Below are 26,535 nucleotides of genomic sequence, written 5' to 3' on the forward strand. Positions count from 1 at the left end.
TCTCTGCAGTTCTCTCTACAGCTTTGGGGGAATGGGATTGCTGGCCTTGTACATGCCTTGGAAAGAGAGGCAGGAAGATGGCCAAAGTTAGATTTAAAAGCAAATCTGTAATCCTGGGGCTGGGGAACAACAGGAAGAAGCCTTTCACCATGGCAGGGGGGTTGGAACTAGATGGCCTTAAGGTCCTTTCCAACCCTAACTATTCTGTGATTCTATGTGAGACAGTGCATGAGGAAAAGAATGTAAAAAACTAACTATCTGCAGGTACATGAGATTTGAACTGCTTGGATGTAAATTTGTATTTACTGTTTGAAGAGCACAAGAAGCAGTCGATTTGCATCTTGATGGAAAGAACTCATTTCTTAACAGGAAACAGCGTGTCATAGAAAATTAGGAAGGTGCTCCCAGGAAACCCTTATTTAAACCACGTTTTGTAAAAGGAAGTGTTTTGTATTCACTTTAACGTACGTGGCCTGAACACTTTGGTGTAGATTGTACCAGTAAAACTACAACTCCCTGACAATAATTAATGAATGAAACCAGAAATGCGTCCACTAAAGACAGGTACATAGCAGAAAAATGAAAATGGTGGGAGATCACAACTGGCCCATCATTAGAGCCACAGGGGATCACCCGATGTAATCAGCAGGTTGCCAGTAATGTTGCCTCCAAAGCTGAGGGCAATATCCAAAAAGTCAGTGGGAAGGGCCAGCAAGGGGAAACAAGAGGAAAATACTACTTGCTCTAAAAGAAGAAATACCAAAATAAGCCTGGTAGTTTTGGTGGGCGTCTTTTCAGAAGTGTTCTCACCTAGGCTTTTCATGCCTTGGTCATGTATAAGACATACCTGTAAGGGTACAGTGGGTGAGTGAACCAGCACATCACTGCCTGGTCTTCTATGGTGGATCTGGAGCTCTCTCAATGGCCTGGGCTAGACTAAAACGTGCAGTCACACTCTGATTTCAAGAATAAATTTCACACACTCTTTCTTTACATTTGGATTTCTCCTGTACATTCTGGCAAGCCAAGTAGAGACATAACTCTGTGACTAATGCTAATGTTGCAGTAGTAAAATACTGGGCAAAAAATAGGAAAACCAGGCCCACTTGCCCATAAGAATGATTTAATTAATGTTTCCACTGTTCCAAAATAGGTAGGTTTCACATCATAAAGAATTTTTCCGTCAGGACAATTATTTTTTCTTAAGGGAAGGGAGAATTCTGTTTGCAGCAACCTGACTTTATTGGTAGGAAATTAAGTATTTCTTTGGACTGCTGTTCAAAATTAATTACTCATTAATGTGGAAAAAACAGCCATAAGTCTTGTAGATTCAGTGGTTTCCAACTGGGTGCATCTAACTCAAAGAAGAAAAAGAAAGGACGTGGAGTATTATAATTACTGTCATATGAAAACCTGCTTCAGTCCAGATGTAGAAGCTGATAGGAGTGTTAACATCTAGAAGTCTGCTGCAAGGCAATGACAAATGAACCTCACATATGTTTGCAGAATGGACACATTACGTGATCCTTCTAGAATCCCTTGGGTTTGTTTTCTCTTTTCCACAGCTCCTGCAGAAAATGCACATTTACAACAATCTGAGGCTTTGGACAGTGTCACAGACACCTCTGGATAAAACTTGGATCCTACACTTGCATACCTATCCAGCGCTGTCAACTCTACCCTCGCAAGTAATTCCACTAAAAGTAATGAAATTAGCGGTGTGAGGAAACATTGAAAAACCACTTCCTTATTTCAGGGTTTCCCCTTCAGGGTACAAAGCAAGCCTGTTGCTCTGTGGTGACCTAAGGGCTTGCAGTGAGGACAGATGATTGACAGAAGTGTCAGGAATCACATCTTCAGAAGTTCGGATCTATTTAGCAAGGGAGTCAATCCTCAGAAATCAGAAAATAATAACGATGACAAATGCTATGTGCAGAATTCCTCCTGCAGTCAGCCGCAGCTTGCATGCAGAAAGATTTCAGAAGCAGTTATTGTAGCTAAATCTCATTTTTCTTCCCAAATTTTATAAATTTGACCAAAAGTCTATGTAATTAAGGCTTTAATAAAAAACAATAAAATTCTGGGATGATTGAGGCTGGAATGAACCTCTGAGTGACTTGTGTAATCCACATAATTCCATTTCAGTCCAAATTGATTTAATTAACCCAAAGTCATTTATTTAAATAAATGGAGTCAGACTTTAATTATTGGAAACATTGGCTGGCACTAAGTTTGGAATTAAAATTATTCACTTTGAAGTCCTTAAGTGTACAATATGACAGTACCAGTCATCAAGGAACATTTTTTCCTTGGTTAAAAAGGACAAACTGAGCATAAAATGGGAGAATGAAACCTTGAATTATCCACGTAAGATAATTCTTTCTGTCAACTGCAGACTCTTACCAAGTCATTACTTTTCCATTCAGAGATAGGTGCAAGAATCTCCAAACTGAAGACTATTTTTGGACTCCCACTGTAAGGCAACTCCTTCACCTCTTTGTTTAGTGGCCTTTCTCTGGCTCTTCTAAGAACTCACTGTATCCCTCTGGAGATGAGCACTGGTCTGCAGCACTGCAGTAAGAGAGATCCTACTGGAGTGCCATGCCATCATTCAAACAGCCAAAATAAAGGCTTTAGTTCACTCATTGGTAATCCAAAAAGATGGAGGAAAACACGGAGCTTGGTTTGGCAATCTGGAAGCAACAGAGAGAAAGTAGAACTGTATATGCAGTGTATCAACAATGGCTGTGGGTTACAGTCAGTGAAATGGGCTGAAGTCCATTTCCTTTGAGATTTAAGGAGTATTTTAACACTGAATATGACTTCAGAAAAATATCTGGGAAGGAAGCTATTCAACCATGCGTCTCATACCTTACTATTTCCTTAAATCATTCTATTATATATATATAAAACCAGCCCTCTCTATACAGAGGACCCTGCTTTGTGGGTGCCGCCGGTATTCCTATTTGTAGATTATTTTATTTTGAGAAGAGCTCTGCTCTGTCCAGACACCTTAAAGAAGTATCCAGAGTTTCACAAGCAGACAGCAGTTTTAACAGCAGGTTTGGGATCCTCCTGGGAGAAACACTCCTGTTGTAAATCTAGTATATAACAACTTGTACATCAGATTATTTGCTATAGAGACAGGTGGGTTTCAGTTTTTCCTCCTGGCAGGTCTCAGTTTGCCACTGTTACTTTTGACCCAAAATGCCAAGTGCTGGAAGGTATTCCAGCAGATCATCAACTGCATTGAAAAAAATAACTGAGAAGCTTAGTACAATTGCTTTACATCTTGAGCAAGGGCTTACTAGTACAAGCAGCAGAAAAGAGGGATGTTTATTTTACTGTGCTCATCACAATAGCAGCAGGGAAAAGCTGTAGAAGAAAAATACTGAAGCCTAAATCTCTCTCCAGACAAGTCTGTTGCATAGAGCTGGTCAGGGCAACATCTTTTATCTTATTTGGCTAGAAAATCGTGTGTAGATATGAAAGCCTCACATCATCAAAATCACACCAACAGTTTAATGTATCTCTTTTAATTGTACAAAGTCATCGTCGTGTGTCGTCCCCCCCCCCCCCGATTATTCAAACATTAACAACTGATCCACTTAATATGAAACCGATTCCTCTAGGCAAAACTGTAGCACAATGTACCTTTCATTGTTAATTAAACATTATCATATCAGTTTGACTAATTATTTTCCTAAATGGTGTTTTGTCTTAATTTCCTAGGGAATCTCTCCACACCTTTGATATGCCACAGTGCACTTCCAATATGCGTATATAAAGCTGTCTACATGAGCCCTTTAGAAACAAATAGCTGTTTTGTTTCAGCAGTACCAAGTTAAACAACATTGAAATTCTGTATAAAACATCAAGTATATTCAAAATGCTGAAGCCTGTGTTTGAAATCAGTCTGTCCTCAACCTGAACAGAAGGTGCTTTAAAGGCGGTTCACCCAAAAAGCAATGCAGAGGCACTGGATTTCAGCCTGCACCATACCTTGCTGCAAATTCCTCCCATGTCGTTCTTGACAAGCACCCACTAATCCCACACCCTGCTGAATCCAGTGAATCATAGTCATAGGCAGCCAAGTAAATCAGGAACCCAGACTGTCTTCAGGCTCCACATCAACTTAACTCTTCCATAATACTCAGAACCAGCTTTTCTTTATAGCAAATCGATACAAAACCAACACATTTTGACTACTGTCAGGAACACAAGAAGGCTATGGAATGCACGTATTCCAGAGACCTTATTCCAAAGTCAGGGAGCCATCTAACCTCAGCAACAGAAACAAATTCAGTGTCATAATAATTTGCTGCTTCCACCTGCTTAAGCGGGAAGCGATCTACCATGGCTCTGGAAAACCTTTTTTAAGAACAAGGCCTTTACAGTGGTAGGGAGGCAGTGCCGTGAGCCTGGTAGCTCTAACATGATCATAAAGTGAGGCAGGGGACTAACCCCCTTCTTCCAGTGGTTGTGACTGCTCAGTGACTAAGTGTCACTCTACCCTCACGTTAACTAACACTCTCAATAGCACTGCCTGCTCCTCAGCTCTTCTCCAGCCCATTTATTCTTTAGAATACATTCTACATTCATCTTTGCTTGTTTCTTCTGGGGAAGATGCTTGGCCAGGTTCACAAACCTCCCCCGAATCCTGACTGTCAGCTTCAGTAGCTGAAACACAAATTAAGAGCAGAAAAAGGTCAGAGTTAAACACAAAGACACAAGCCCCAAACCCTGTATTTCCGTTTCCATTATACTCGGTATCAATCACATTTTCAGTTTGTTTTTCAGTGCAGTTAATTAAAAGGTGCTTGACATCGAGAGCTGCAGCTCTGCGAGCTGACATCCTGCACTTCAGACAGCAGCTGATTGCTTCAGCCATGCTTAAAGAAATGTAGCAAGTGTGCTTCAAGATGGCAAGTGTTGAAGCTTCACTGGAATAGGCTCTTTTGCCCACTTAACCACAGTGATTCTATGCCATGCATTTTTAACACTCCTGTAAAGTCTCAAAGGCCATGACAGACTGAATAATCCCTGCTTCAAATCCAACTAGGAATTTTCATTTTATAAAGTATTTACTTGCCAATTTGAATGAAAAGCTTCCTCATTTCCTCACCAAGCCGACTTGGGGGTTGGTTTTTCTGTGGCTTGCTTGCTCTTTTAGAAAGCCAACTATCTGCAATAGGCTCCATCCTCAGATGCTCTACTGGCTCTTCTACTGGACATACCTTGTGTTTATTTTGTCAAATTTCCATAATGTTACTAATCAATACTGGATTGTGTAATGACACGGCCTATACATCACATCACTGTTGTAACCTTACTGGCGTAAGTCATTTAACTGCAGTGAACTGTTGATTCAAATCTTTCTGGTAGCAGCTCCTAGCCTTAGAAAACCTTTCTCAAACAGGACTTTTTATTTGTCTTCATCCTGGATTCCCTCTGGGGCAGAGATCACAGACATTTCACCAGTTGACCCCTGCTAGAGTTTTCTATATCCATTTTCCTGTGACAGTATTGCAAGACAGCCCATTTCACCCCTATATTCCTGAGGTCACTCTGGAGGAAGGATCTTCCCAAGTCTGACTGCAGGTTTGACTCAGTTCCTTTCTTGGGGAAAAAAGACAGGATGCAATCTTAACACACTCCTATGCACTGTTATTTTTCCAAGCATCTTGAATACCAGAATCAAAGAATTAATGATTTCACTGTAGCTTGCCTCTACATCTGCATCTTCTGCTTGCAGGCTATTTTGTGTATGACCTCATGCAGAAATATCCCCCTCACTGGGTGACAGTTCCAAATTACTGCTTACCCCAGAGCACAAATGCAATGTAGTGGAATTAAATTGTACTTTCTCTGGAGTACTAAGAAAACTGGATTGTTCTCCGAGCAGCACAATCCATGATGCATTGTTTCCGATGGCTTTGTGCCTGAGTTGTCATTTCCCCAGTGTGTAATAAGGGCTGAGATCATTAGATGGCATTTTGCTCTCTGGGGGGGTGCTCTTACAACCTCTCTTCTCTATCCAGTTGCCTGTTTTCACGATTGTTTGGCCAGTACAACTTCACCAATACAGGACTGGATTTCCTGTGTTCTCCTCACGCAATGCCACTGCTTCTCTCCATGTCCCTCATGTTTGGCTGCTACTCCCAGCTCCTTCCCATTCTCACACACTCCAACAGAATAGCTGCAGCTCCCTATGTGTTCTCTGCCACTGCAGTTTCCACCAGAACTTTTGTCCTCTCCAAACCACAAACCCCATTAATCCTCACATACACTTTCTGGTTTGCCTGCCAGCCCTTGTTTTTCTTTCTTCCCTTCAAACACAGTCCTGTCATTTCACCAGGATCTCCTACATGCTGCACTGAAGTCCTAATGCCTTTGTGAGTATCTTAAAAGTAGCTTTACATTTCTGTGATGTCTGTACACACATACCGCTACATTTTTCATATTCCCCTTATCCACCAAATCTCTTGCTTCCTTTTCTTTGGCCTTCCAGCCAGACAAGAAGCAGGTATGCTCCGACTGCTCTGGAGATACGTGCTCACTGCTGGCTTGACAGGCAGGCATTTGGTTGTTGGCCAAAGTACCCACACGTCAGTCAGGAACTGAGTGCAAGCTGACAGCCAGCCAAACACCACGACATGGCTGCAAACAAATGGTTGTGTGGGAGGCATCTGCTTCCCTTGCAGATAAATATTGTGTAGGCCTGTGATCACAACAGATATGTTTGGCTGAAAATAACTAATGGGTTGAAAAGTTATGAGAGGCCTGACATTAACAGAAAACGAGACTGCGTGAGCCTTATGTTGTTGAGAAACCAGGCCAAAAAAACCCCACCCTAATTGTATTTTGTCCTACATAACCACCATCAGCATCTTTTTATTTCAAATGAGAATTATTGTACTGTATTTCTCCTCCCTCTTATACAAGAGATTTGATTTTTCACTGGGTGATTATAAACTGCTTCATATATAGATTTACAATCTTTTATTCTCATGTTCAAGAAAAGAAATGCAGTTGTATTTATTTTTCTGTCTTTTTAGAAAGACTTTTAACTAAAACTGGCTATTCCCTCATCCAGTGCCGGTGATTAATTCTCTGAGCAGCTCTACCCTCTTGTGGTCACAGCCAGCTGCAACCAAATGAAGAACTTGCAAATATAACCACAACTATGTCCACATGTAGGCACAATACACAAGAGACCTCAAAAAAGAGGGGCACAAAGACTTAACCTATGCTGTAAATTTAAAATCCTATGAGATTCAATAAAACAAGTCAATCTTTCATTGACAGCAATTAAAGTGTAGGATTTTCGGATGAGCAAGAAATTTTGTCTTATTTATGCTATTAGTCCTCTTTTTTTTTTTAAATTTTGTCTAAATTGAAACAGAGCCAAATAATTTTGAAAACATGTCATGCAATCTGGCTATTTAGAAAAATATTTGCATTTTGAGAACATCAACAGCGCGTATTCTGGAATGCCCTTCAGCGTCTGCACAGGATTGAGGTGTTTCTCAGCTGGAAAGCCTGAGCATGTTAGGCTGCTCCCCCTAAGTGAGCCCTTCCCGGACCTAGACAAGATGACAATCCCTCCTGGGACTTCAGGATCTGTCCTGCCTCTATCACAGGGATCCGGAAGCCTCTGCAAACTAGCTAGAATTGGGGTCTCTTGGGGCTTCCACATCTGTGTTTAGATAGTGAAAACTGGATCTCCCAGGGCTCATCTCACACTCCCTTACCCTGTGCTTCCTTGGTTGTTTCAGCCAACACATTCAGTGAAAGGGGAGGTGGAATGTAATGAATCCCTGGCAGAAGACTTGGTGGGATGAACTGAGGCAGAGGAGCGTAGTATCCTTGGTGTAAATCTCCACCTCCATCTGGAATCTGCGGAAACATGAAGAAAAGCATCTTCCATCTAAAGGCTCTCTCTAGGATACATCTGCAGTATCAAACAATTTATGTTTCAATTTTTACCTGTGAATATTTTTTTTTGGTCCATTTTCTGGCCATATACTGCCACATCCATACATGTATTGGCAAGTGCAAAGCCTGTGTACAGTGTAATGAGCTGAAACTGAGAAGTAGCAGCTTCTCAGACTATGTCATAGCTGAAACTGTCCAAGTCCTTGTCACTTGTCACATCTCATTAGAGCAGCTGGTTTAAAAGGAGGAAGCTCACCTTCACCAGTGACCTGGTACACTTGTCACTGAACAAGTCTGGGAGTCTTAATGCAGCAGAGAGGCAACCTAGAAAAATGTTCCTTGCCACCATCTCCATGCTAGTCATGGATTCTCCTCTCTGAGCCTAGGGAAGAGAGTGGCTCTACCTCCCACAGGGTGCCCCACAGCCAGGGTGCCCCACAGCCAGGGTGCCCCACAGCCAGGGTGCCCCACAGCCAGGGTGCCCCACAGCCAGGGTGCCCCACAGCCAGGGTGCCCCACAGCCAGGGTGCCCCACAGCCAGGGTGCCCCACAGCCAGGGTCTTCTGTGATCCCCAGACCTGATAAGAGTGTGATAAAACTTACTCCACACGGAAGGAGATATTTCCATCCCTCAGAAACACTAGCATGAGAGAAATAGAGGCATTTTTCTCTTGGCTCTGGCCATGCACCCTGATACAGAGAACATGTGTAAGATCTTTCCATCTATTTCAGAACAGTTAAAAATGAAATTCAAACCCACATACAGAGATGGTTTGGACAAGGCATTGTGTGCAAGAATAATTTATCTGGTGCTCAGAGTGCTGCAAGCCAGCCTCTTTCTCAATAATCCCTAAGATGTGACAGGGAATCTGTTTCTCTCTGCAGCTGGGGCTAAGCCCTGACACTCTCCCTCCCCATTAGATGTGCCCTGCACTGGGGAAGAAGAACCTCCCAATGTACATTCTGTGCCATCTGCACTGGCACAACACAACCATATTAAGTGTCCAACTGCCATCATTCCAAAAGGCTGCTGCAGATGACAGCAGGATATGTAAGCCCCAGAACACTTCACAAGATCTGGCCCCTTGCAAGTTCATGGGTTTGCTTTTCTGGGTTCTCATCAGACTATTAACACCACCATTTGCTGATGTTTTCTTCAGCATAACATACCAGAATGCTATGAGGTAATGCTATGATAATGTTATATATATATATGTATATATATATAAACGCTATGATAAGCAGAATAACTTTCATGGGTGCTTTAACAGCAAGAAGGCAGCTAAAAGTAGACAGCAGCGTTTCCAGAGGTAATTGAAAGACTGCTACTTACTGACACAGAAGCTGTGTTCCCTGGCCTATAGTTGTTAGGAATGTGTCGGAAACCTCTCTGAAGTGGTATCCCTGGAGGCGATGATGCTCCTCTACAGCTTGACTCACTGATTGCAAATCCCATGGGAAATGGGTGGTAAGGATATACCCCAGAACACCCAGGGTACACTTTTGGAGGTTCTCTCTCCAGGTATTCTGGTTTGACCATGTATTCTGGAGGAAAAGCAGAGTGAGCTAGGAAAAATGAGAGAACAAATAAAAGCATCCATGTAATTCTGTGGAGTTCAGCAGATGTAGCTGCAAGGCTGAATTCCACTCCTGGGCAGGAGGTTCTGGCCTTTGGTTTCATGCTTAGCTCCTCATGAATTTATTTGGTCATTTCTTTTTAAGGAAGTAAGGAAAGGTGCAGCAAATGATCCTGTGACACAGAACGATCAGTGTTCTTTTCTACATGTGCCTTGTGAAGCTACTCCTTAGCTAAGCACTGGCTGCAGAATCTTATTCTTTCACTACATAAGTAACAGCAAAGCAACGTATCTTGAGGCTTTTAACTCTAGCAGAACTTAAACCAAAAACCTACAGAAAGAATAAAGCTCTAACTTTAGTCCTACCTATCACTTCATAAGTTAATTTACAGATAAAAGCTCAGTTTTGGGGACATACACAGGCAATTTCAGATGCAGAAATCAGTTATTTCCTTTTTTATCTGGCATCTGGAATCTCATATAGCCTCTCTGAAGTCTAAAAATGCAGAGAGTGATTATTTGAATATAAATAGGGTCCTTCTTGTCTGCACACCCTCCTGTTGGTGCAGAACTGGAAGAATTTGCTTTGAAAGTAGGTTGACTTCTGGAGTACTAGAATTAATACTATTTGTCCCTCACCTTTTCAGTTGGTCAGCAGGTTAAAAACGTTATTAAGGGAAGGACTGACAGGCACACATCCATAAACATAATTTTCTTAGGAAACAAAGCTAAAAAGGAAAGGGGGAACAGTTATTGACAGATTAGGTGGGAACTGGATGTCCAAAACGAGTCTTTCCTCTGGGGTTCTCAGAACAGCATTTTGTCTTGCCGGCTCCCAGCTCTCCAGAGGCTCAGAGTAATGACTACTGCAGTCAGTAGGGATTTCTGTAAAATTACTACAGTAAACAGTAATAGCATGAAGTTACTGAAATAAATAGTAATAAATGAGACAAGTCACATGAAAGACATTAAAGGAAGCAATTTAAGAGGTCACTGACCATGCAACTATTCCACCTGCAAAAATCTATGCTCTGCCCTTACGCAACACATACACTTTTAAACCGAGTGATCCCAGCCAAGTGCAGATTGCTATGGGAATTAAGGCCAAAAGGTCTCTTTCTTTTAAAATGCTACCATAAAATGCTTGCTTCAGGAAACTGCAGCAGTAACTTCCCCATTTACCGAGGTTTTAGCACTTTTGTTGCTGGAGGCTTCTGCCTGTGTATTTAGAAACAGTGAGCCAGCACTCAAGAGAAGATGGAGGAGCACCTGCAGTGCACACTGGATCACAGTCTGGTTTCCCTCTCACTAACTTCCCTCTTACAGAAAAGCCACTTGATCAAGCTTCAACTTTGCAATGAGCAGCAAGGTTCAGCACATTGCTCCTGCTGCTGCAGAGCTGCATGACTGCATTGCAGACCCTGCAGGAGGGAAAACAAATGCAGGGTTGCACATTCAACATGCAAGCTGGGTACCTGAGGAAGGAAAGCAGGAGAAACAGCATGAATGGTTCTCAGGAGCCTGAGGAATCAGCGAGTGCAACCTGCACAAGGGGAAGTGTTTGACAGGGGAAGAGGATGAATGTGGAATGGAATGTCAGACAGGGAAGAGACTTTGGGGACAGGTCCTTACCATAGTCCCAGAAGGGAGGGCCGCTGGGAGGTGGTGGCAGTGGTCCCTTGCATGCCGTGCCTTTGCTGTTGCTGCCGGTGGGGTGGGCGTCCTTCATCCCCTCGTGGCTGCTCTGCTCAGGAGCACTGGCTGCGCCGGAGCCTTCGCTCGGAGGAACGGGCCCAGCGGCTGGCTCAACAGGGGGGTCAGGCACCTGCTGCCTCAGGGCCTTCTGGGCCGCCATGATCTTCTGGCGCTCGGTGATGAGGGCACACTTGTCGCACAGGCAGAGCTTCCAGCGGCAGTGCCCGGCATGGCCCTTCACCGGCACCACGAAGCCATGGTTGCGGCAGCGGGAGCACTTGGGTGTGCGCAGGGCTGCCTTCGCTGCCGCAGCTGCTGCCTCCTCTGCCTCCATGGCACACCCGTCCCAGCTAATCACCCTGAAATGGCTGGGCCAGCGCCTCAGGGCTCTTATATAGGGCATGGCCGCTGCTACCCCAGCATGTAGCAACCTGAGCGGGCGGGGCAGGAGAGCCCATGGCAGCGGGTGGGAATGCCCTGCGGCTCAGGAGGTGCCTTGCCCTCGCTGGGCTCCCCTCCCTCAGCCAGGAACGGCTGCACCTGCTCACCTCCCCCTGCAGCCCCTCGGTGCAGGCTGGACCCAGACCTCAGCCATGGGGGCTGGAGATAAAGAGAAAAGGCTCTTTCTGCAAGAGTAGGAGGGATACATTTCCCTGTGCCCGTACATGCAGAGATGGGGAATTCTGGACAGGTGGGGTGTGCATGGAACAGAAAAGCAGTATCCCTTACAATTTGCCTTAAGTGACAGGTTTCCCTTTTGCCCCTTTAACATTTGCACTCACTTTCATACCTCTCATGCATTTACTTGTAATGTGCACAGGGTTTCAGTTCCGTTTTGTTTCTAATTTGCAGCATGCTTCTCTTGATCAGGAGCATCTGCCTCAGCAGAATGAAAAGACTGCTTTCATCATTCTGTTTTTCAAAACAAGGTACTGAGATGAAGGCAGAAAGCATATGTCATTGGAAAGACCTGTCTCCTTCTCTCAGAATTCCTTCTTCTCTGAAAACAAAGACAGGTTTACAGTTAGAAACACAGGAATGCTCCAGTTCAGTATTGCTTAGAAAGTACTTGTTATTTGTTACTGCTGGTAGCTACAAAACCATGGTTTACACAGTAGCCCATTACCAGGAGAAAACTCTTCACTGTGCAACGTAAAGCATGACAGTGCTGGTTTTTTTCTCACATGTGCAATAGCTAATTCTGTTTTAAAATCCTGAGGTGCCAACAGCTTCTTCTACATTAAAGAGTATACCATAAAGATAAACCACCAAGTGGCTGTGCAGTTTTTTACCAGTTAGTTCCAAGAGAAGCAGGTAACATCTATCTGCTGCTCTGAAACAACTCTAACATGCAACAGAGTATGTTTTGCGGCAGCCTTGCAGAAGTCCTTCCCTTGGAGCAAACCTTCCTGCAAAACTTGGGTGCACCCTCAGTATTGGGGGGGCTGTGGGGGGTGGGGGGTGTAGGGGGTGTGTGAGCCCCTGGCACAGCAGGACCTCTAAGAGATTTGGCAACAGTCTAGTTTGCCTGAGCAGTGAGCACCCAGCTAAGTGTTCTGTGCCCTGCAAGCCCCCAAGCCTCAGCCTGGATTCAGCCTTTACACTTTGCAAGAGATCCTGTTGGACTTTGCATCTGAGTTCTGCAGGTTTCCAGTAGGATTGAGTCTCCTGGGGAGATGAGTTCGTAACTTTGCATCTGAGTTCTGCAGGTTTCCAGTAGGATTGAGTCTCCTGGGGAGATGAGTTCGTAAGTGCAGTACCAGCATACAAGCTCAGACTTGCTCTTAAAACAGTTCAGACTCAAATCCTCAAGTGCGCAACATCCCCAGATCAGCCAGCCTGCAGATTTTGCTATTGCAGTTGCAGACTCTTTGGTAGCTGCTGTTTGTGCAAGGCTCTCAGCTGTGCCTTTGCACCCATGCATTCAGGCATCCCGTGCAGGAGAAAGGCCGAATCTGCCCAGGCACACAGCAGGTCACATAAGAGAGACTACAGTAGTGCTCTGTAGAAAGCAGGTGCTAGATTCCATGCACAGCACCTCCTTTTCTGAGTGGCAGGCAGCAAAGCACACATGCAAATGCAAATATAATCAGCTCCCTGTCCTCCACTGCAGACCATTTTCCCCAGAAGACTTCTAAACACTATCTAGAAAGCCAGCTTCATGTGCATGGCTAAATATATCTGAACATTTGACCTGTAAATGTTATCGTTTCTTCCTAGTTGAAAAAGGAAACTTGGTTGATAGGCCTGCAGTAGAAGCTACTCTTAAACACAGCCTTGAAGTGCTGCTCGCTTGTGCCAGCGCCTTGATGTTCCTGTAATGGTTCTAAATATTGATTCTGTTTTAAATATAGACAGATAATATATTCCTAATTTTATGCTCCATATCTTTTGCTGTATTTTGAAGATGTGCATATTTAGTTGTAGAATGGAAGGGGATGGATGACACGTTTTAAAAAGCTGTCATTTCATTTTTCCATAGATACACAATCTGTGTTCATTTGGCTACTTAAGCAGTGGAGGAGAACGGTAAGCTCTGTACAATTTTGCCTGTAATTTTCTATTCTGAATCACATAATACTATTATTCAAGACATTTACTCAAAAATATTTCTCTTCTCTTTTGAAAAAGGTAGACCAGTCTTTCAAAGTCATATGGATTTTTCTTTTGAACAATGTTCACCTAAGCACTCAGGATTTATACTCTCCATATAGTTTGTTTTTAACATAACTAGACTTTCTTTTTGTAGGAAAGTGAACATTTTACTTTGCTTGTGAGGTAGGTATTTACTTCTGCAGACAGCTCAAAGAATGCTGCTATTCCAATCCTGTGATGTGTTCATACCTACATTTGAGTTAGCATCTCACACACCGTCAGCAAGACCATCACACGGCAAGACTGAACAATTTTGAAATACATATTTGGAATGAGATGTAGAATTAAATGTGGATGCAGTTTTGTGTCTATTATCATTTTCTCCTTTAGTCATATTTGAAAGAAAATGAGGCACAATAAAGACTTTTCTCTAAAACTTACTCTGTTTAGCATTTTATGTAACATATGGTGGGAGTGTAACATAAAGTGGGGACAGAGTTCTGTCTTGAAATAGCATTTATAAGAATTATTATCTTGCCAAAATGAAAACAAAGCAACCTGCTGAATTCATGTTACTGAAATCAATAGCAATAATGCCTCCACTTCTTTCCAACTTCTGAACTATATGAAGTGTATGAACGTTTTGGTATGCAGTTTGCCTTGAATGTGAAACAGTGAATAAAAACAAGGATATCAATAAAAGAGAGCAAATCAAAAGCCTGTCTGCCTTTAAACTGAATAGCAGAAAATTGGGTTGGGTTTTTATCTCCTTTTCAGACTTCCCAGCTAACATTTTCTGCAGTAAATGTTTTTTGGCAAGGAAATTGTTCTGCTTAGATCTGACATTTCACAGAGCAATAGCAACATAATCAAGAGATTTGTTCCTTCTGAGAGCTCTATTAACAAATATTTGCAAACTTGGTTCAAAATAAATGGGGGACTTTACGCAAAACATTGAGGAATATCTTTGGAAATTTTAAGACATCACAAATGAAGATAAAATCCTTGTAAAAACAATCTTTGCAGTTTGGAAGTGTCTGTTATGTACTGCCATAAGTCATTATATTAAAATGGACACAGCAATAGTGTTATCAGCTCTTCTACATTACAGATGATTAGTTCCATGTTTATGGCTATCAGTTATGGTATAATCAACATGAGGACATTTACCTGCACAGGCAGAACTGTCCAAGGAGCACTAGCTAGGCTTCAAATGCTCCACCTGTGGATTGGTAACTATTCTCCTGCCATCATTCACTTTTGAAGTTACAGGGAGAGTACTGAGGCTTCCTGTACTTCCAGATGAGCTTGCGGGTTAATTCTGATCCCTTGCTGATCCCCTGCTCAAGTCAGGTGTAGCCCATAGGCTGGCAAGAAGTCTTCAGTAAACTGCCAAGGAACATCAGTACTCCTTCCCTGGCTTGTTGCTGGGAAGACTCTCTTTTCATCTCCTGACACATCCCTGGGGTATTTGTTCATTAAAATACAGCTTGGTTATCTCCGCACTGTTCTGCAGTCATGTATGTCTCTTCTCTCCACCCACAAGATGAGAAAACCTTCCTTCCCCTCCCATCTAGATTAGGATTGTGCCAGTACCCTTTCCTCTGAACTCCGCATGTGCAATCTTCTCCCACTTTTACACACTCAGAAACCTTCAGAAGGGATTGTTCTGGATTATGTTGTGCATATCTTTGCCTTCCTCTTATTTCTCTTTTGCATTAATTACATCCTGCTTTGCTCCCCTTTCACAAGGGAAGAAGGATCCCTTTCACATTTTATCCCAGTCATAGCTATCAGCTCACATTCACTGTCAAGATGCGGACTGTCACTTTCACCTGGCCCAGAACATCATTTTACTAAGTGGCACTGATAGCACACCTTCTTGATTTCTTCTATAGCCATTCTTATATTTAGAAGCTCCTTATAAAAATCACCAAAGCCCTTAAAACATTCTCTGCCTGATCTGTACCACAAAATCTTCCTTTCACCATCCATATGCAGTAGCATATCCATCAATGGTATGTCACAGGTTTGCAAGGTTCAGCTCTCTGCTGACGTGCTTTTGCACTTGTCTAATCCTGCCCGAAGCAAGCCCACATTACAATTAATAAAATTCTTCAGATTGCTTCTGTAGACTATTTTCTACCTTTCTAATCACTGTGAAATTGTACTGTAGTAAATATTGTGTTTTAAATGTGAGGGAAAGTGCAGTATAGAAACAGTTCAATTTGATGAGATCATATCTGCCTTCAGATTTGAAATGGCTAAACTGTGTTTGGGTTACACCATTTTTAAGCCTGGTTCCAGTTAAGTTGTTTAAACTGATATAAACAGATTCACCTTTTCAGTTCTTTTTCAGTGTCAACTCCTTTACTTTAAGATGTTGTCTTCAGTAATTCAAACAGCAGTTCCACTGGAGTGAATTTTTTTGTTCTGGTTACACAAGTTTTAAATGGAACACAGTTAGATGTTGATTTTCATCTGTTGTATCAAAAAGGTGAAACTCTATGCTGTGATCAGAGAAAACTGGATTGAGTTCATACAGGAGTTTAGAATCTTAAAAAATTATGAAAGTTATATAAAGTACTTCTGGTTTCTTTAACAAACACAACTGAAATAAAGCTTGAGTACTTAAAATTGTGGATCTTTTTAATACATAACAAGAATCTCAGTTCTTAAATATTAACAACAGAAACTTTATTAGTACAACGGCTGTATGTTACTGTAACAAGATCTTTATTTAAGAGAAAAGCAATAGTGATTAAACTGGAAAGTCTGTGATGTGGTTATTTCATGAGTACCAGAAGTACCAGGAGAGAAATGAACCCTAGCAAGGAAACAAAACACAGAACAGTTCTTACTCTGCATTAATGTCTTCCATATAAGGAGGAAATAAAATGTATTGAGAAGAGAATGAGACAGACATAAACACACACAGACCATTTCCCCGAATAAGTGATGGAGTGTTTAAAAATCCCTATCTAGAACAAACAGATCTATGTTAAAAGCCTTCTGTGGAAGATGTTCCATCAATCTGTAGTAAATAAGGATCAGTGTGTCATCAAAGTCTGATTGTTTCCTTATATTCCTCTGTCTAAGAAATGGAATAATTATCCCTTCAGAAGAAATCTTTTGTCTCTTTAGAAGGTCACCTTCTTAGGCATTCATAAAAAGCCCTGAAAACCAAATAGTCCACTCTGTAGTGCTCTGGCAGCTGCAGGGATGCCTTAGTTACACCACCATTTTACTTTAGTAAGCCCCCAAATCTAGCGGGTTTTAGCCTGGATACCACTAGGCTTGTCAGTCAGCCTTCTGCCTAGAGAAATAAACACAGTTTTAATCCAATGTCCTCACTCTCCTTCCCCTCAGCTATAGTTCTTGTCATACTCTCTTAGATACAAAGAACACAAAATCACATTTGAATTCTCCTAAACAGCAAAAAAGGATTTCAGGCAGAAGCAGTCACGCTCACCACTGTAAGTAGGTGGCCTGTTTAGAGTCATCTTTGCTTAGCACCTACTTTGTGCTGAAATTGTCATATTACCTTGTCAGCAACCCTGAAGCAATGCTAATAGATGGATGAGGCAGGGGACAGCTGAAAGACTACTACAAACATCAAGTATACTTGCTGTGGGCAGGATTCCATTTGTGATTGTCAACACTGGTATATATCCTACGTTTTCTAACTGTGTTTCTCCACCTCACATCTGAATTAGATTTCAGAATATCTGAAGTAGCTTAAACAACGCAAAATAAATAAAACCAGCTGTTTGCCATAATTTCTTTCTCTTCAGCTTGGACTCTTTACAGATACATCAGTGAAGCAAATGAAAATGAAATGACCAAGTGGTTACTTATCAGCATAGCATGGAGACTATCATCAAAATATTTGCCTTTTAGAGAGAACTGGCAAGAATAGTGACGATGAAGCTGTGGCATGCACGCTGGAATTGGTTTCTGGTATTCATACCAATAGCGTATCAGCTGCTTTTTGGACATGATTCTGGGGGTTGATAGATTCCCAGTGAGGTGATAAAAGCTTCTTGCTGGCTTCTTAGCCCCATATATCAAACTGTGGTTTGTAGTGGGGCAGAGGAAGCGAGCACTAGCATTGATGAATTTGCATTAGCTGACTCCAGCCAGGTGTAGTGAAGAATGCTGTTCAGGAGCATTGCTGCTTTTCCATGTATTTCCTTAAAATTCTCCTATAGACAATAACAATGGAATTTTCCCAGGTTATTTGAATATATATGTACACTATATGTAAATATACATATGTTTGAGGTATTTTCACTGGAGAGGACTTCTGAAAATATAAACATAAAAAGATGAGTTGAAAGAATGTCTGCCTGTCTCCAAATTGAGGAATTAAAGCTCTCCTCCCCTGACAGACTTGTTTTCTTGGTAAGTTAAGACAACTTGCCCTTCTCTTTCCAGCATGAAATGTGTTGATAAGATACCTCCGCTGGCTACTGAAACCTTGAAGTCCACTAACAAAATGGAATAGACTATAAAATGAATGCATTGATAGGGCATCCTTCTCTTCTACCTCCTTGATGCAGCACGTTCAAAACGAGTCCACTTATTCAAGAGTGGACAGTAAATCATCTGTGACATCAGAGGTTATGAACAAAGAAGATGTGAAAGTAGCAGAGGGCTGACCAGCAGCTTTGGCAGATACTATGATAAGAGGACACTGGTGTGAAGCCATACTAAAGTATTTTCACTGTGGAAGCAAAAGGGAAACAAAAGAGACAAATTTTCTTGGCATTTCGTAATTTGTGACCAAAAAAATAGACTGACTTTCATCATAATAAATGGAACTATTTGTAAGATAAGTTATTATGAAGCATAAAAATAAAAGAATCAGACCACAGGTAGTTAGCAGATTTCTTTTGAATCTAAACCAAAACTGATTTTAAGTCAGGAAAGTTTAATTTGATCAACTCCAGAAAACAAATAGAAAAAGACACCGAATCATTTCTTCAGTTTCCCTGGAGCTGTGGGACTGAACTGTCACAAAAGGTTGCCTTTTCCTGCAGGGTTGTGCTGTTGGAAAGATTGACCTACACGGCAGTGGCTCTTCCGGGCAGCCCCTCTTTAGCTTTTTCCTCAGCAGCAGGCTGGTGCTCTGCTATCAGATCCAGCTTCTCTGAAGCTCCATGCTTTGGGCAGCCATGGCAGTCATAAACACACTCAGGCTCTCAACAACAGCAGGAAGAAATGAAAGGGCAGCTGAATGCCCAGCAGCAGACCATGCAGCCTTCACCCATCCAGTACACAGATGTGACGTGGCTGCTTGAAACCTTTTAGACTTATGCTTATTTCCATGCCTGTAATATACATATGAAATAAAAGGAAATAGAAGGGCAGCAGTGGTGGGAAGTCATTGCTATGGTGAGAAATGACCTCTGTTAGTGATCCCTAGTTTTGGCTGTGCAATAGTGGTCTTTCTATGTATGTATCTTCATCTTTGAAGTAACAGCACCAGCAAGCACTCACATTATTATTTAAAATAAAATACTGGAGGGTTAAAGTCTTATTAAAATTACTTCTGTGGCACATTTAAACTGAGGACAGCAGTTGAATTTCTGGGAGGAGGCGAGGTACACCTGCCTTGACCCCAGCACGAGGAGTGTGTTTCATGCACAGTGTCCCACTTAGGCATAACATGCTGTAGGGTGTGCTGAGGTTTACCTCAGGCATCCTCAGCCTCTACCACCAGAAATGTCTTTATTCCTGAAAGAGCTTTCAAAGTAGATTGAGCCCACAGATTTCACACTCTAATCAGTTCACACACAACATTACTGTTGTCTTAAAGTTTATTAGGACTCCAGTCTCTTAACATATGGCTCCTGTTTTCCATGGATAACGAGTCTGAAAATGCTGAACTGGAGCATGCTGTTTTGCAATACTATGGTAAACATTCTCATATATATTTAACAGAAGAGTTATCTTTTGATAAACACTGACATGGCTACACATACTAAAGTGGATTAATAAATTCACATCGTGATAAGTGTTCCTGACTAAAGCGGGTATCTACTCAGTTCATTGAAATTGCATATTTACAATATTTGTATTTCATTTTAGCATTCTTTGCCTCAGAGCTTATGCAAAACCAAGCAAGTTTGGTATTTTTTGAGCACACTGTATTCTTAAAGGTTGAAGTGTTAATGATAGTTACTGTTATTTGCAGTTAGCAGGAATTTTCACAGAATATTTACTGGAAGACATCCAAAGGCTTCCTTGCTCTTTAATAGCAGATCTGTACATGTCTGTACTGTACAAATCTGTACTGCAGTGGTGAACTGGTGAGTATTATAGATTGCTACTTACTTGATAATAAGCCTGGGGAAAGAAGCTGAGCTATCTTCATTATCTCAACTAAGACAAGCTTTCCTATTTTTATAGCAGTCTCTTTCACCTGTCCAAGCAGTCAAACATGGAGAGTAAAAATGAATATTTGACATGAGATTTCGGGAATGCCTTGTACAATGGTTTTAATATTTTCATCTATCTACTAGCAATACCAAACCTGGAACATTTTAGGATTGTGTTTAGCTTTTCCACAGCTATCTTCACAGTAGTGACTCATAAGTAGCCTGTCTTCAACTAATGGATCTCTTCCTTGTTTGGTTTCCAAGTGCTGAGGTCCTGCTCTTGTATTTTCATACATACATTGTATGCTGTTAAATTTCATTCCATTTCTGTTATTACAGTTGTCACAGTATCTATTCCTTTCCTATATGAGCCTTTAATCCTCTTCTATATTAGCAATATCTCTTAGTGTTTGCTTTCTACAAATTTCATTAGCATACTCTCTTTGTGTCACAGTCATTACTGGAATAATTAAGTAAGACAGATTCCAACAGTGATCCTTTAAGAATCACAGTGAAATCCATACTTTTCAGAAGCCTAATGGATAGTACCTACAACACATTCTACTGATTAAAACAGTGGTTTTAATCAAGAGAAGTATATTCACTCAAGCCGCTTTACCTTTGGTAAACTTAAGTTGCATTTTATCCCATTTTCCATTTATGTCTACTTACGTAGACATTTTCTTAAAAATGTCTTCTAGAGCCTTGAATATTGTAGAGGTCACTCTAATGTGTTCTGGTTGTCCTTTCTTCCCCTTTCTGAAATACAGGCGAGAGGTTTGCTTTTCACTGGCAATATGCTACCAGTTGGCAGCTCTATTAAAAATCCTTGCTGCTGGACATGCAATTTTATGTGCCAGTTCTTTCAGAACACAGGGACAGAGATTATCGTGTCCCTTCAATTTCAGTGCTTCAAGCTCTATGAGTCTTTCTTCTACCTCACATATGACAATTTCCATTTCTGTAGCTTCATTCCATTTACATGTTACATTTCTCGCTTCTGGATAGTTTTATCTTTAATTGCAAAGTGCCTGGCAAAGCCATTCTTACTAGGATTTATTTTCATAATAAAGGTCCTTTGATTAATCACAGTTCTATGTGAATTATTAGGCTTTGCCACAATAAATAAATAAACCACAGTTGTGGGGTTTTACAGCCAATTCTATATAAAAACTTTACTGTGAAAGGATAGAAACAGTTACGCATCCATGCATGTAATAGTGCTATGACAATGTCGCTATCAGACCATGCACTATTTAGAATACAAATACATCTGAAAATAACTGGATTTGTGAAGAGCAAATGGCAGAACTGAACAGGAAACACTGCAATTAAATGACTTGCAGGATTAGGGATTTCAGTCTGTTATCAGACTATTTCATTCAGGCACCTCCACCACATCCGTCTGAGCTCCACAGGACAGTCTAGTTTTCTGGGAACTGCAAAACTTCACAGATTAGAGTTTAGGATTGTGAGTGGCTTCTCCTGTGACGTACTTCCTAAGGTAGGGTGAGTTCTCATGGGCTGTTTAGGAAACAGTTATAATTACTGTGAGGGTTTTCCAGGGTAAAGCTCTTAAGAGTCACTGGTCTGGGGCTGTGAATTAGCACAGTGTAATCTTTAGTAACTTGTGCTAACAAATGGACAACTAACAAACAGTCTGTTTCTTTTGTATTTGTCATATGGTAGTTAGCTTCCACCTTGAGCTACTGGTATAGTAGCCCCAGATACTCAGAAAGTGGATGTAAGCAAATGGCTACTCCATCAGTTTTGGATTATCAGAGAACCTGATGTAAAGAAACTCATGTAAAGAAATAATGAAATATAAACCTTATAAGGATAATCCTGATTTGAGATTTTTTTTTTTTTCCTCAAATTGTGCCTGTATCTGATTTTCTGTGTGCAAATTATTCAGTAGCTGTAAGGGCAAGTACAAAGTTTATGTACTGTATATGTAATAACAAGGAGATAAGGGAAAAATTGCAAGACTGTTGATTGGCAAAAAACAATTACACAAGACTCAAAGTAAGAACTAAAGAAATTATATTAAATAAATTGTTATTACTGATTTTCCTAGTTTGAACTCTGTGCACTTGTGTATGAAAAATGACGAAGCAAAGTGTCTCCCTTTTACGCTGATTTCCATGATGAAAATGGGGTTCACATAGAGAAAAGCATGAGACAAAGAGACAAATAAAGACCAGAATACATGGTGAAGAAAGACTAGAAATAGAATGAATGAGGAATAATTTAGAAAGAAAATGTATACCCAGGGGAAAAAAAAAAAAGGAAAGAGAGGGAATGAACATGTATGGGAGCAGAAGAAAGAATGGAGGTTAGATTTACAGAATTAAGGGAAAACGGGAGATATTGTGCTCGGGGTTTTCAGCCTGATTTTGATCGGTCCTACAGAGGCTGATTAATAGAAAAATAAAACATCTGTGGGGCACTGAAAGAGCAGGTAATTTATATTTTTAATTTCTTTATGTTCATAATAAGGCTTCCAGGATACAGCAATGTAATGTTAACAGAAGTTACTATAGGTGACTCTAATTCATTGGGGGGAAAGCCTTTGCATTCCTCACATGGAACTGTGGAACAATACAAGCATTTTGGCAATTCATGTAACAATAGAAAGAGCTCCCCTCTGGAGTATCTTACCTGGTGTCAAAATAGAGCAACCACCAATGTAAGTGCTTTGTACCAGCCCTGGTGCTGTTGATGCTTCTACATGCAATTTAGGCAGCCTTAAACCAAGCAGCAGTGAGGATGAACTGGTTGATATGCATCTCATAATGCGGAAAAGTCCACCCTGATTTTTCACTAGAATAAAAAAAAACAACACAAAAGCTCTCCTTAATTTAATGAAATTACACTAAATTGATATCAGCATAATCAAAAGCAAAGAAAAAACCTCATAAAAGAATCATACCAGTGTGTTTTACCAGCAGGCCAGAACCTGGCTCACAGATGTTCATGTGCAGGCAGATGGTGTGCATATGTAACACATGTAACAGGACAGATATTTAAGCATGTATAATGACTGTTAAAAGCGTAATTGGATTTCCCGGAGGACTTAAAAGGAGGGCTTCAGTATATACTCAGCTATTTTGTTTCAAACTTTGGTGCTTCACTGAATCTTTTCAGGTACCAGTGACTTGACTGTACATACCAGGCACACCCTGAACTGTGGCATTTTGTGAAAGACAAGCCAATTTCTGTGTAAACGTGGAACTGGGACACACAATACCTTTCAGTTTCAGTCAAAATGCTGTGGAGGAAGCCACGAGGGCACTTGGCTCCTCAAATTGAGCCCCAAAAGTCACCTAGGGCAAGCAGAGCTCCTGCCTTTCATATTGCTGCTTCACTGCCTGGGTCCCCTCACTCTCCACTGTTCTTTGTGTCTGAACAATGAAAGCCTAGATTAAACCAATATAGTATTTCCATTGAAAGAAAACAGCACTGTAGCAGCAGAAAGCTCTGCCTGCTGCCCTGTGCCCCCCAGTCTCCCTCACAGTGTGCTTTCCCTGCCCACAGCAGCCATTTTGCTGATGACAGAGCACTACCCCCCGAGCCCGCAGCTTAGTCTCTGTGATGTCTAGGGGCTGGTATGTTCCTCAGGGCAAGGTGAAGGAGATTTCCGTGGCAGCTTTCTCACTTGTGTGCGGTTTGGGGTTGCTCAGGGGTCCTTGCATACTGCCTGCCATGGTGCTATGGCAGGGCCCTCTCCACCCCTGCACCACAGTGAAGGGGCTGAGGTGGGAAAAATAACATGGCTGCCTCAGGGGAAACTGAGGCACAGTGCTGTGGCTGGGGAGAAGAGCTGTGTGTGGCACCCTTGGAGATGAAAAATGCCCAGGAAGAAAGGCAGAAATAGGAAAAAAGACACCAAAATGCGGAGTAGCTAAAGTGGGCATTGCTTGGTGGGGAGCCATTATTCACGCTCCTTGTGTTTAGGCCTTGTGTCTCTGCCCTGTGCAGCGAGGACAAGAGATGAGCACCAAGGGCCACCACAGCACATCCACCAGCAGCTGCCATTGCTGGAGATCCACACAGGAAGCATGAGCCCATGCTTCACAGAGGTGCTGCCCCAGCTGAAGCATGGCATGGCTGTCCCTGAGGCGGCAAGAGAAGCGCTCTTATCAGCCTGGCAGATGGTGCAGGGCGGCAGCACGCAGGAGGAGCAGACAGCGCTGGGAGGATACCAGGCTTCAGGAGAAGAAATTGCTGAGGAAAAGGTTAGGTTTTTTTAACTAGGGAGGGTTTTTTTTGTGGGTCTTCTGCCATTGCGAGTGTCACCGCAGCTAAAAACTGTCGTAGCACTTGCTGTGTAGTACCTGGAGTTGTGGCAGCAGCTGTGGTAGCTGCTATGGTAGCTGCCGTGGCTTGATCTGACTAAAACTCAGGGATAAAAATGAGAGTGGGAGAAAAAGGAGGGCTAAACCTGGGGGTTATATTCCCTTCAAAATGGCCTCCTAGAGCAGTCTGCTCTGCAGTCCTTCCTTGGGAAGGACTTCCTTAGCCTGGCACTGCAGAGCTTTTAGTCCATGGCATTGACAGATTTTGTTTGCCAGCCGCAGTCCTCCCTGGTTGGAGCGAATGTGCTGCCGATGGTGTCTCTTGTAATAAAAGTTTGCTGTGTTTCGGGTGGATCTAGATAAAGAATGCATGGAATGGGTTTGGGAGGGATGGTGGTGGTGGTGGTGTGTTTTTCGACAGAGTGCTGTTTCTAGAAATGCAAATTAAACTGGACAGTTCTGTCAAGGCAATGTTGCGAGTTTCTGCTAGATCTTACTCCTTTATGCCAGGCATTTACTCTTTGTTTTTGTCACAGTGGCAGGTGGAAGGCTTCATATGGATAAAAGTGTTCATGGCTAGGATTAATTAGCAGAATATTATGGATTAGGTGGGTGTTCCATGTACAAGGGCAGAAACAAAGCAAAACGGATGAAGAGAAGCAAAAGGCTGCAGTGATTAATTTGTCCTAATGCTGGTTCTGTTCACAGTGACCTGTGAAATCAACAAAGCTTTTAGGGTTTCCATCACATCAGGCATATTAATAAAGAAAAATGTAAATGTCCAATACATTTGGGAAAAAAAAAAGAGTTGAAAGCACTGTTTCAGGAATTGCAGCCGGGTCCAGAACAAGCTACTGCCTCTGTGTACATGGGCCTGGTTTCATAGTCCATATTCCTGAGGGCATCTTGATTTATTGGGTTCTTGAGATGGTTGGAAATCATCTAGTTAACGTCATTAGTGACAGCAAATTGCTTTCCATAGCTAAACATTTTTCAGACTTCTTTTTAGTTATATGGGGTCTACTCTGTATGTTTTGCTTGAGTTCCTGGATGACTTTGTAGAAACAGACAGTATGATTTTACTTAATAAGTGGCAAGGAACTCAGGATAGAAATAGAATCCTACAGAAGTATTTTTGTTGTGCTTTATTATATGGACAAATCCCCAAAGGAGACTTTTAATGTCCTAGTTTTCCTCTTTGAATGTTCTTATATTCTTCTTTAAGTAGAATCCAGTTTGGACAGAGGTTAGTGCACATGATGTCTGGTTGGGTCATTTTGCTGTCAGTTGTAACTGCACTTGCCTGTAGCATTCTTTCTCTTTGTTGGTAAAATGGTGTATTTTTGACCCTACACTTCCCTTTTTTCTCTCTGTTGCCAGCAGGCTGTGTGCAGTGCTAGCACAGCCAGAGTAATCCCATAGATTCTCCTGCACTGAATTCCTTATGAAACCCGGAGCCTAGCAGGGCATGCCAGGCTATGGAGCAAAGTGTTGCTGCTGTTTCCTCTATACCACAGTGGTACATCTTCCTTTCTGGAGACCAGTCTTACACTGTGAGCTGCATTTAGGATGGCAAAAGACTAAGTACATTTGGGTATTTTGCTACATGCAAAGCTGTAGGTGTGCAAGCAACTGAGCTGCAAAGTAAAGCATCTCTCAGATCTTCTCTAATCAGAACTAGATGCCAGGCCAGGGAGATGCAAGTCACATCTCATCCATCCTTTGTCAAGAATAGGGCAACAATAAGATAAATTTAGTCCCAAATACAAATATACAGTCACTTGCCTGTCTCCATACAGCTGATGTTACAGAAAGTGTTTGTTCTGTCTGCATAGTTTCCAGACTTTGAAATCTCAGTTACAGTCTATTTCCCAGTGCCCTGTTACCTTCATACACGTTTAATTTTCCCTGGGCTCTCTTTAAGCAAGTTGGTATAGATGATTGGAAATAATTCAGTTCTTTCTAAAGAGATCTGACATTAAATCTGTTTTGAGTGCTTTTCATGCTGAATACTCAAGATGATGGCTTGCGTGACTTCTGTTTTCTAAA

General features: G+C 41.8%; 1 protein-coding gene and 1 long non-coding RNA gene across 2 annotated transcripts; both read right to left on the reverse strand.

The window, feature by feature from the left end:
• Positions 1–3,581: 3,581 nt before the first annotated feature.
• DMRTB1 (DMRT like family B with proline rich C-terminal 1) lies at positions 3,582–11,675 on the reverse strand. Its single transcript, XM_061451217.1, has 4 exons — positions 11,148–11,675; positions 9,272–9,504; positions 7,755–7,899; positions 3,582–4,680 (listed from the first exon to the last, which is right to left on the reverse strand). Exons 1-4 carry the CDS (start codon positions 11,611–11,613, stop codon positions 4,574–4,576), a joined length of 951 nt encoding a protein of 316 aa, XP_061307201.1. The 5' UTR covers positions 11,614–11,675; the 3' UTR covers positions 3,582–4,573.
• A 4,802-nt stretch (positions 11,676–16,477) lies between these two features.
• On the reverse strand, positions 16,478–20,852 carry LOC133268303 (uncharacterized). Its single transcript, XR_009743034.1, has 2 exons — positions 18,876–20,852; positions 16,478–18,531 (listed from the first exon to the last, which is right to left on the reverse strand). It is a non-coding gene; the product is annotated as an uncharacterized LOC133268303 (long non-coding RNA).
• Between the last annotated feature and the right edge of the window lie 5,683 nt (positions 20,853–26,535).

The sequence above is a fragment of the Pezoporus flaviventris genome, unplaced genomic scaffold (assembly GCF_033815535.1).
Source record: "Pezoporus flaviventris isolate CSIRO_AGI_PZ_B2104156 unplaced genomic scaffold, CSIRO_AGI_Pfla_v1 ptg000013l, whole genome shotgun sequence".
Classification (NCBI taxonomy): Eukaryota; Metazoa; Chordata; class Aves; order Psittaciformes; family Psittacidae; genus Pezoporus; species Pezoporus flaviventris.

What these genes read in the sequence shown, in the direction of transcription:
- DMRTB1 (XM_061451217.1), bottom strand. Translation starts at nt 11,613, where the DNA reads ATGCCCTATATAAGAGCCCTGAGGCGCTGGCCCAGCCATTTCAGGGTG. An exon ending in CCCTCCCTTCTGGGACTATG is followed by an intron (nt 9,505 to 11,147) that starts GTAAGGACCTGT and finishes CATTTTTCCTAG; the next exon opens with CTCACTCTGCTTTTCCTCCA. An exon ending in GGAACACAGCTTCTGTGTCA is followed by an intron (nt 7,900 to 9,271) that starts GTAAGTAGCAGT and finishes ATGTTTCCGCAG; the next exon opens with ATTCCAGATGGAGGTGGAGA.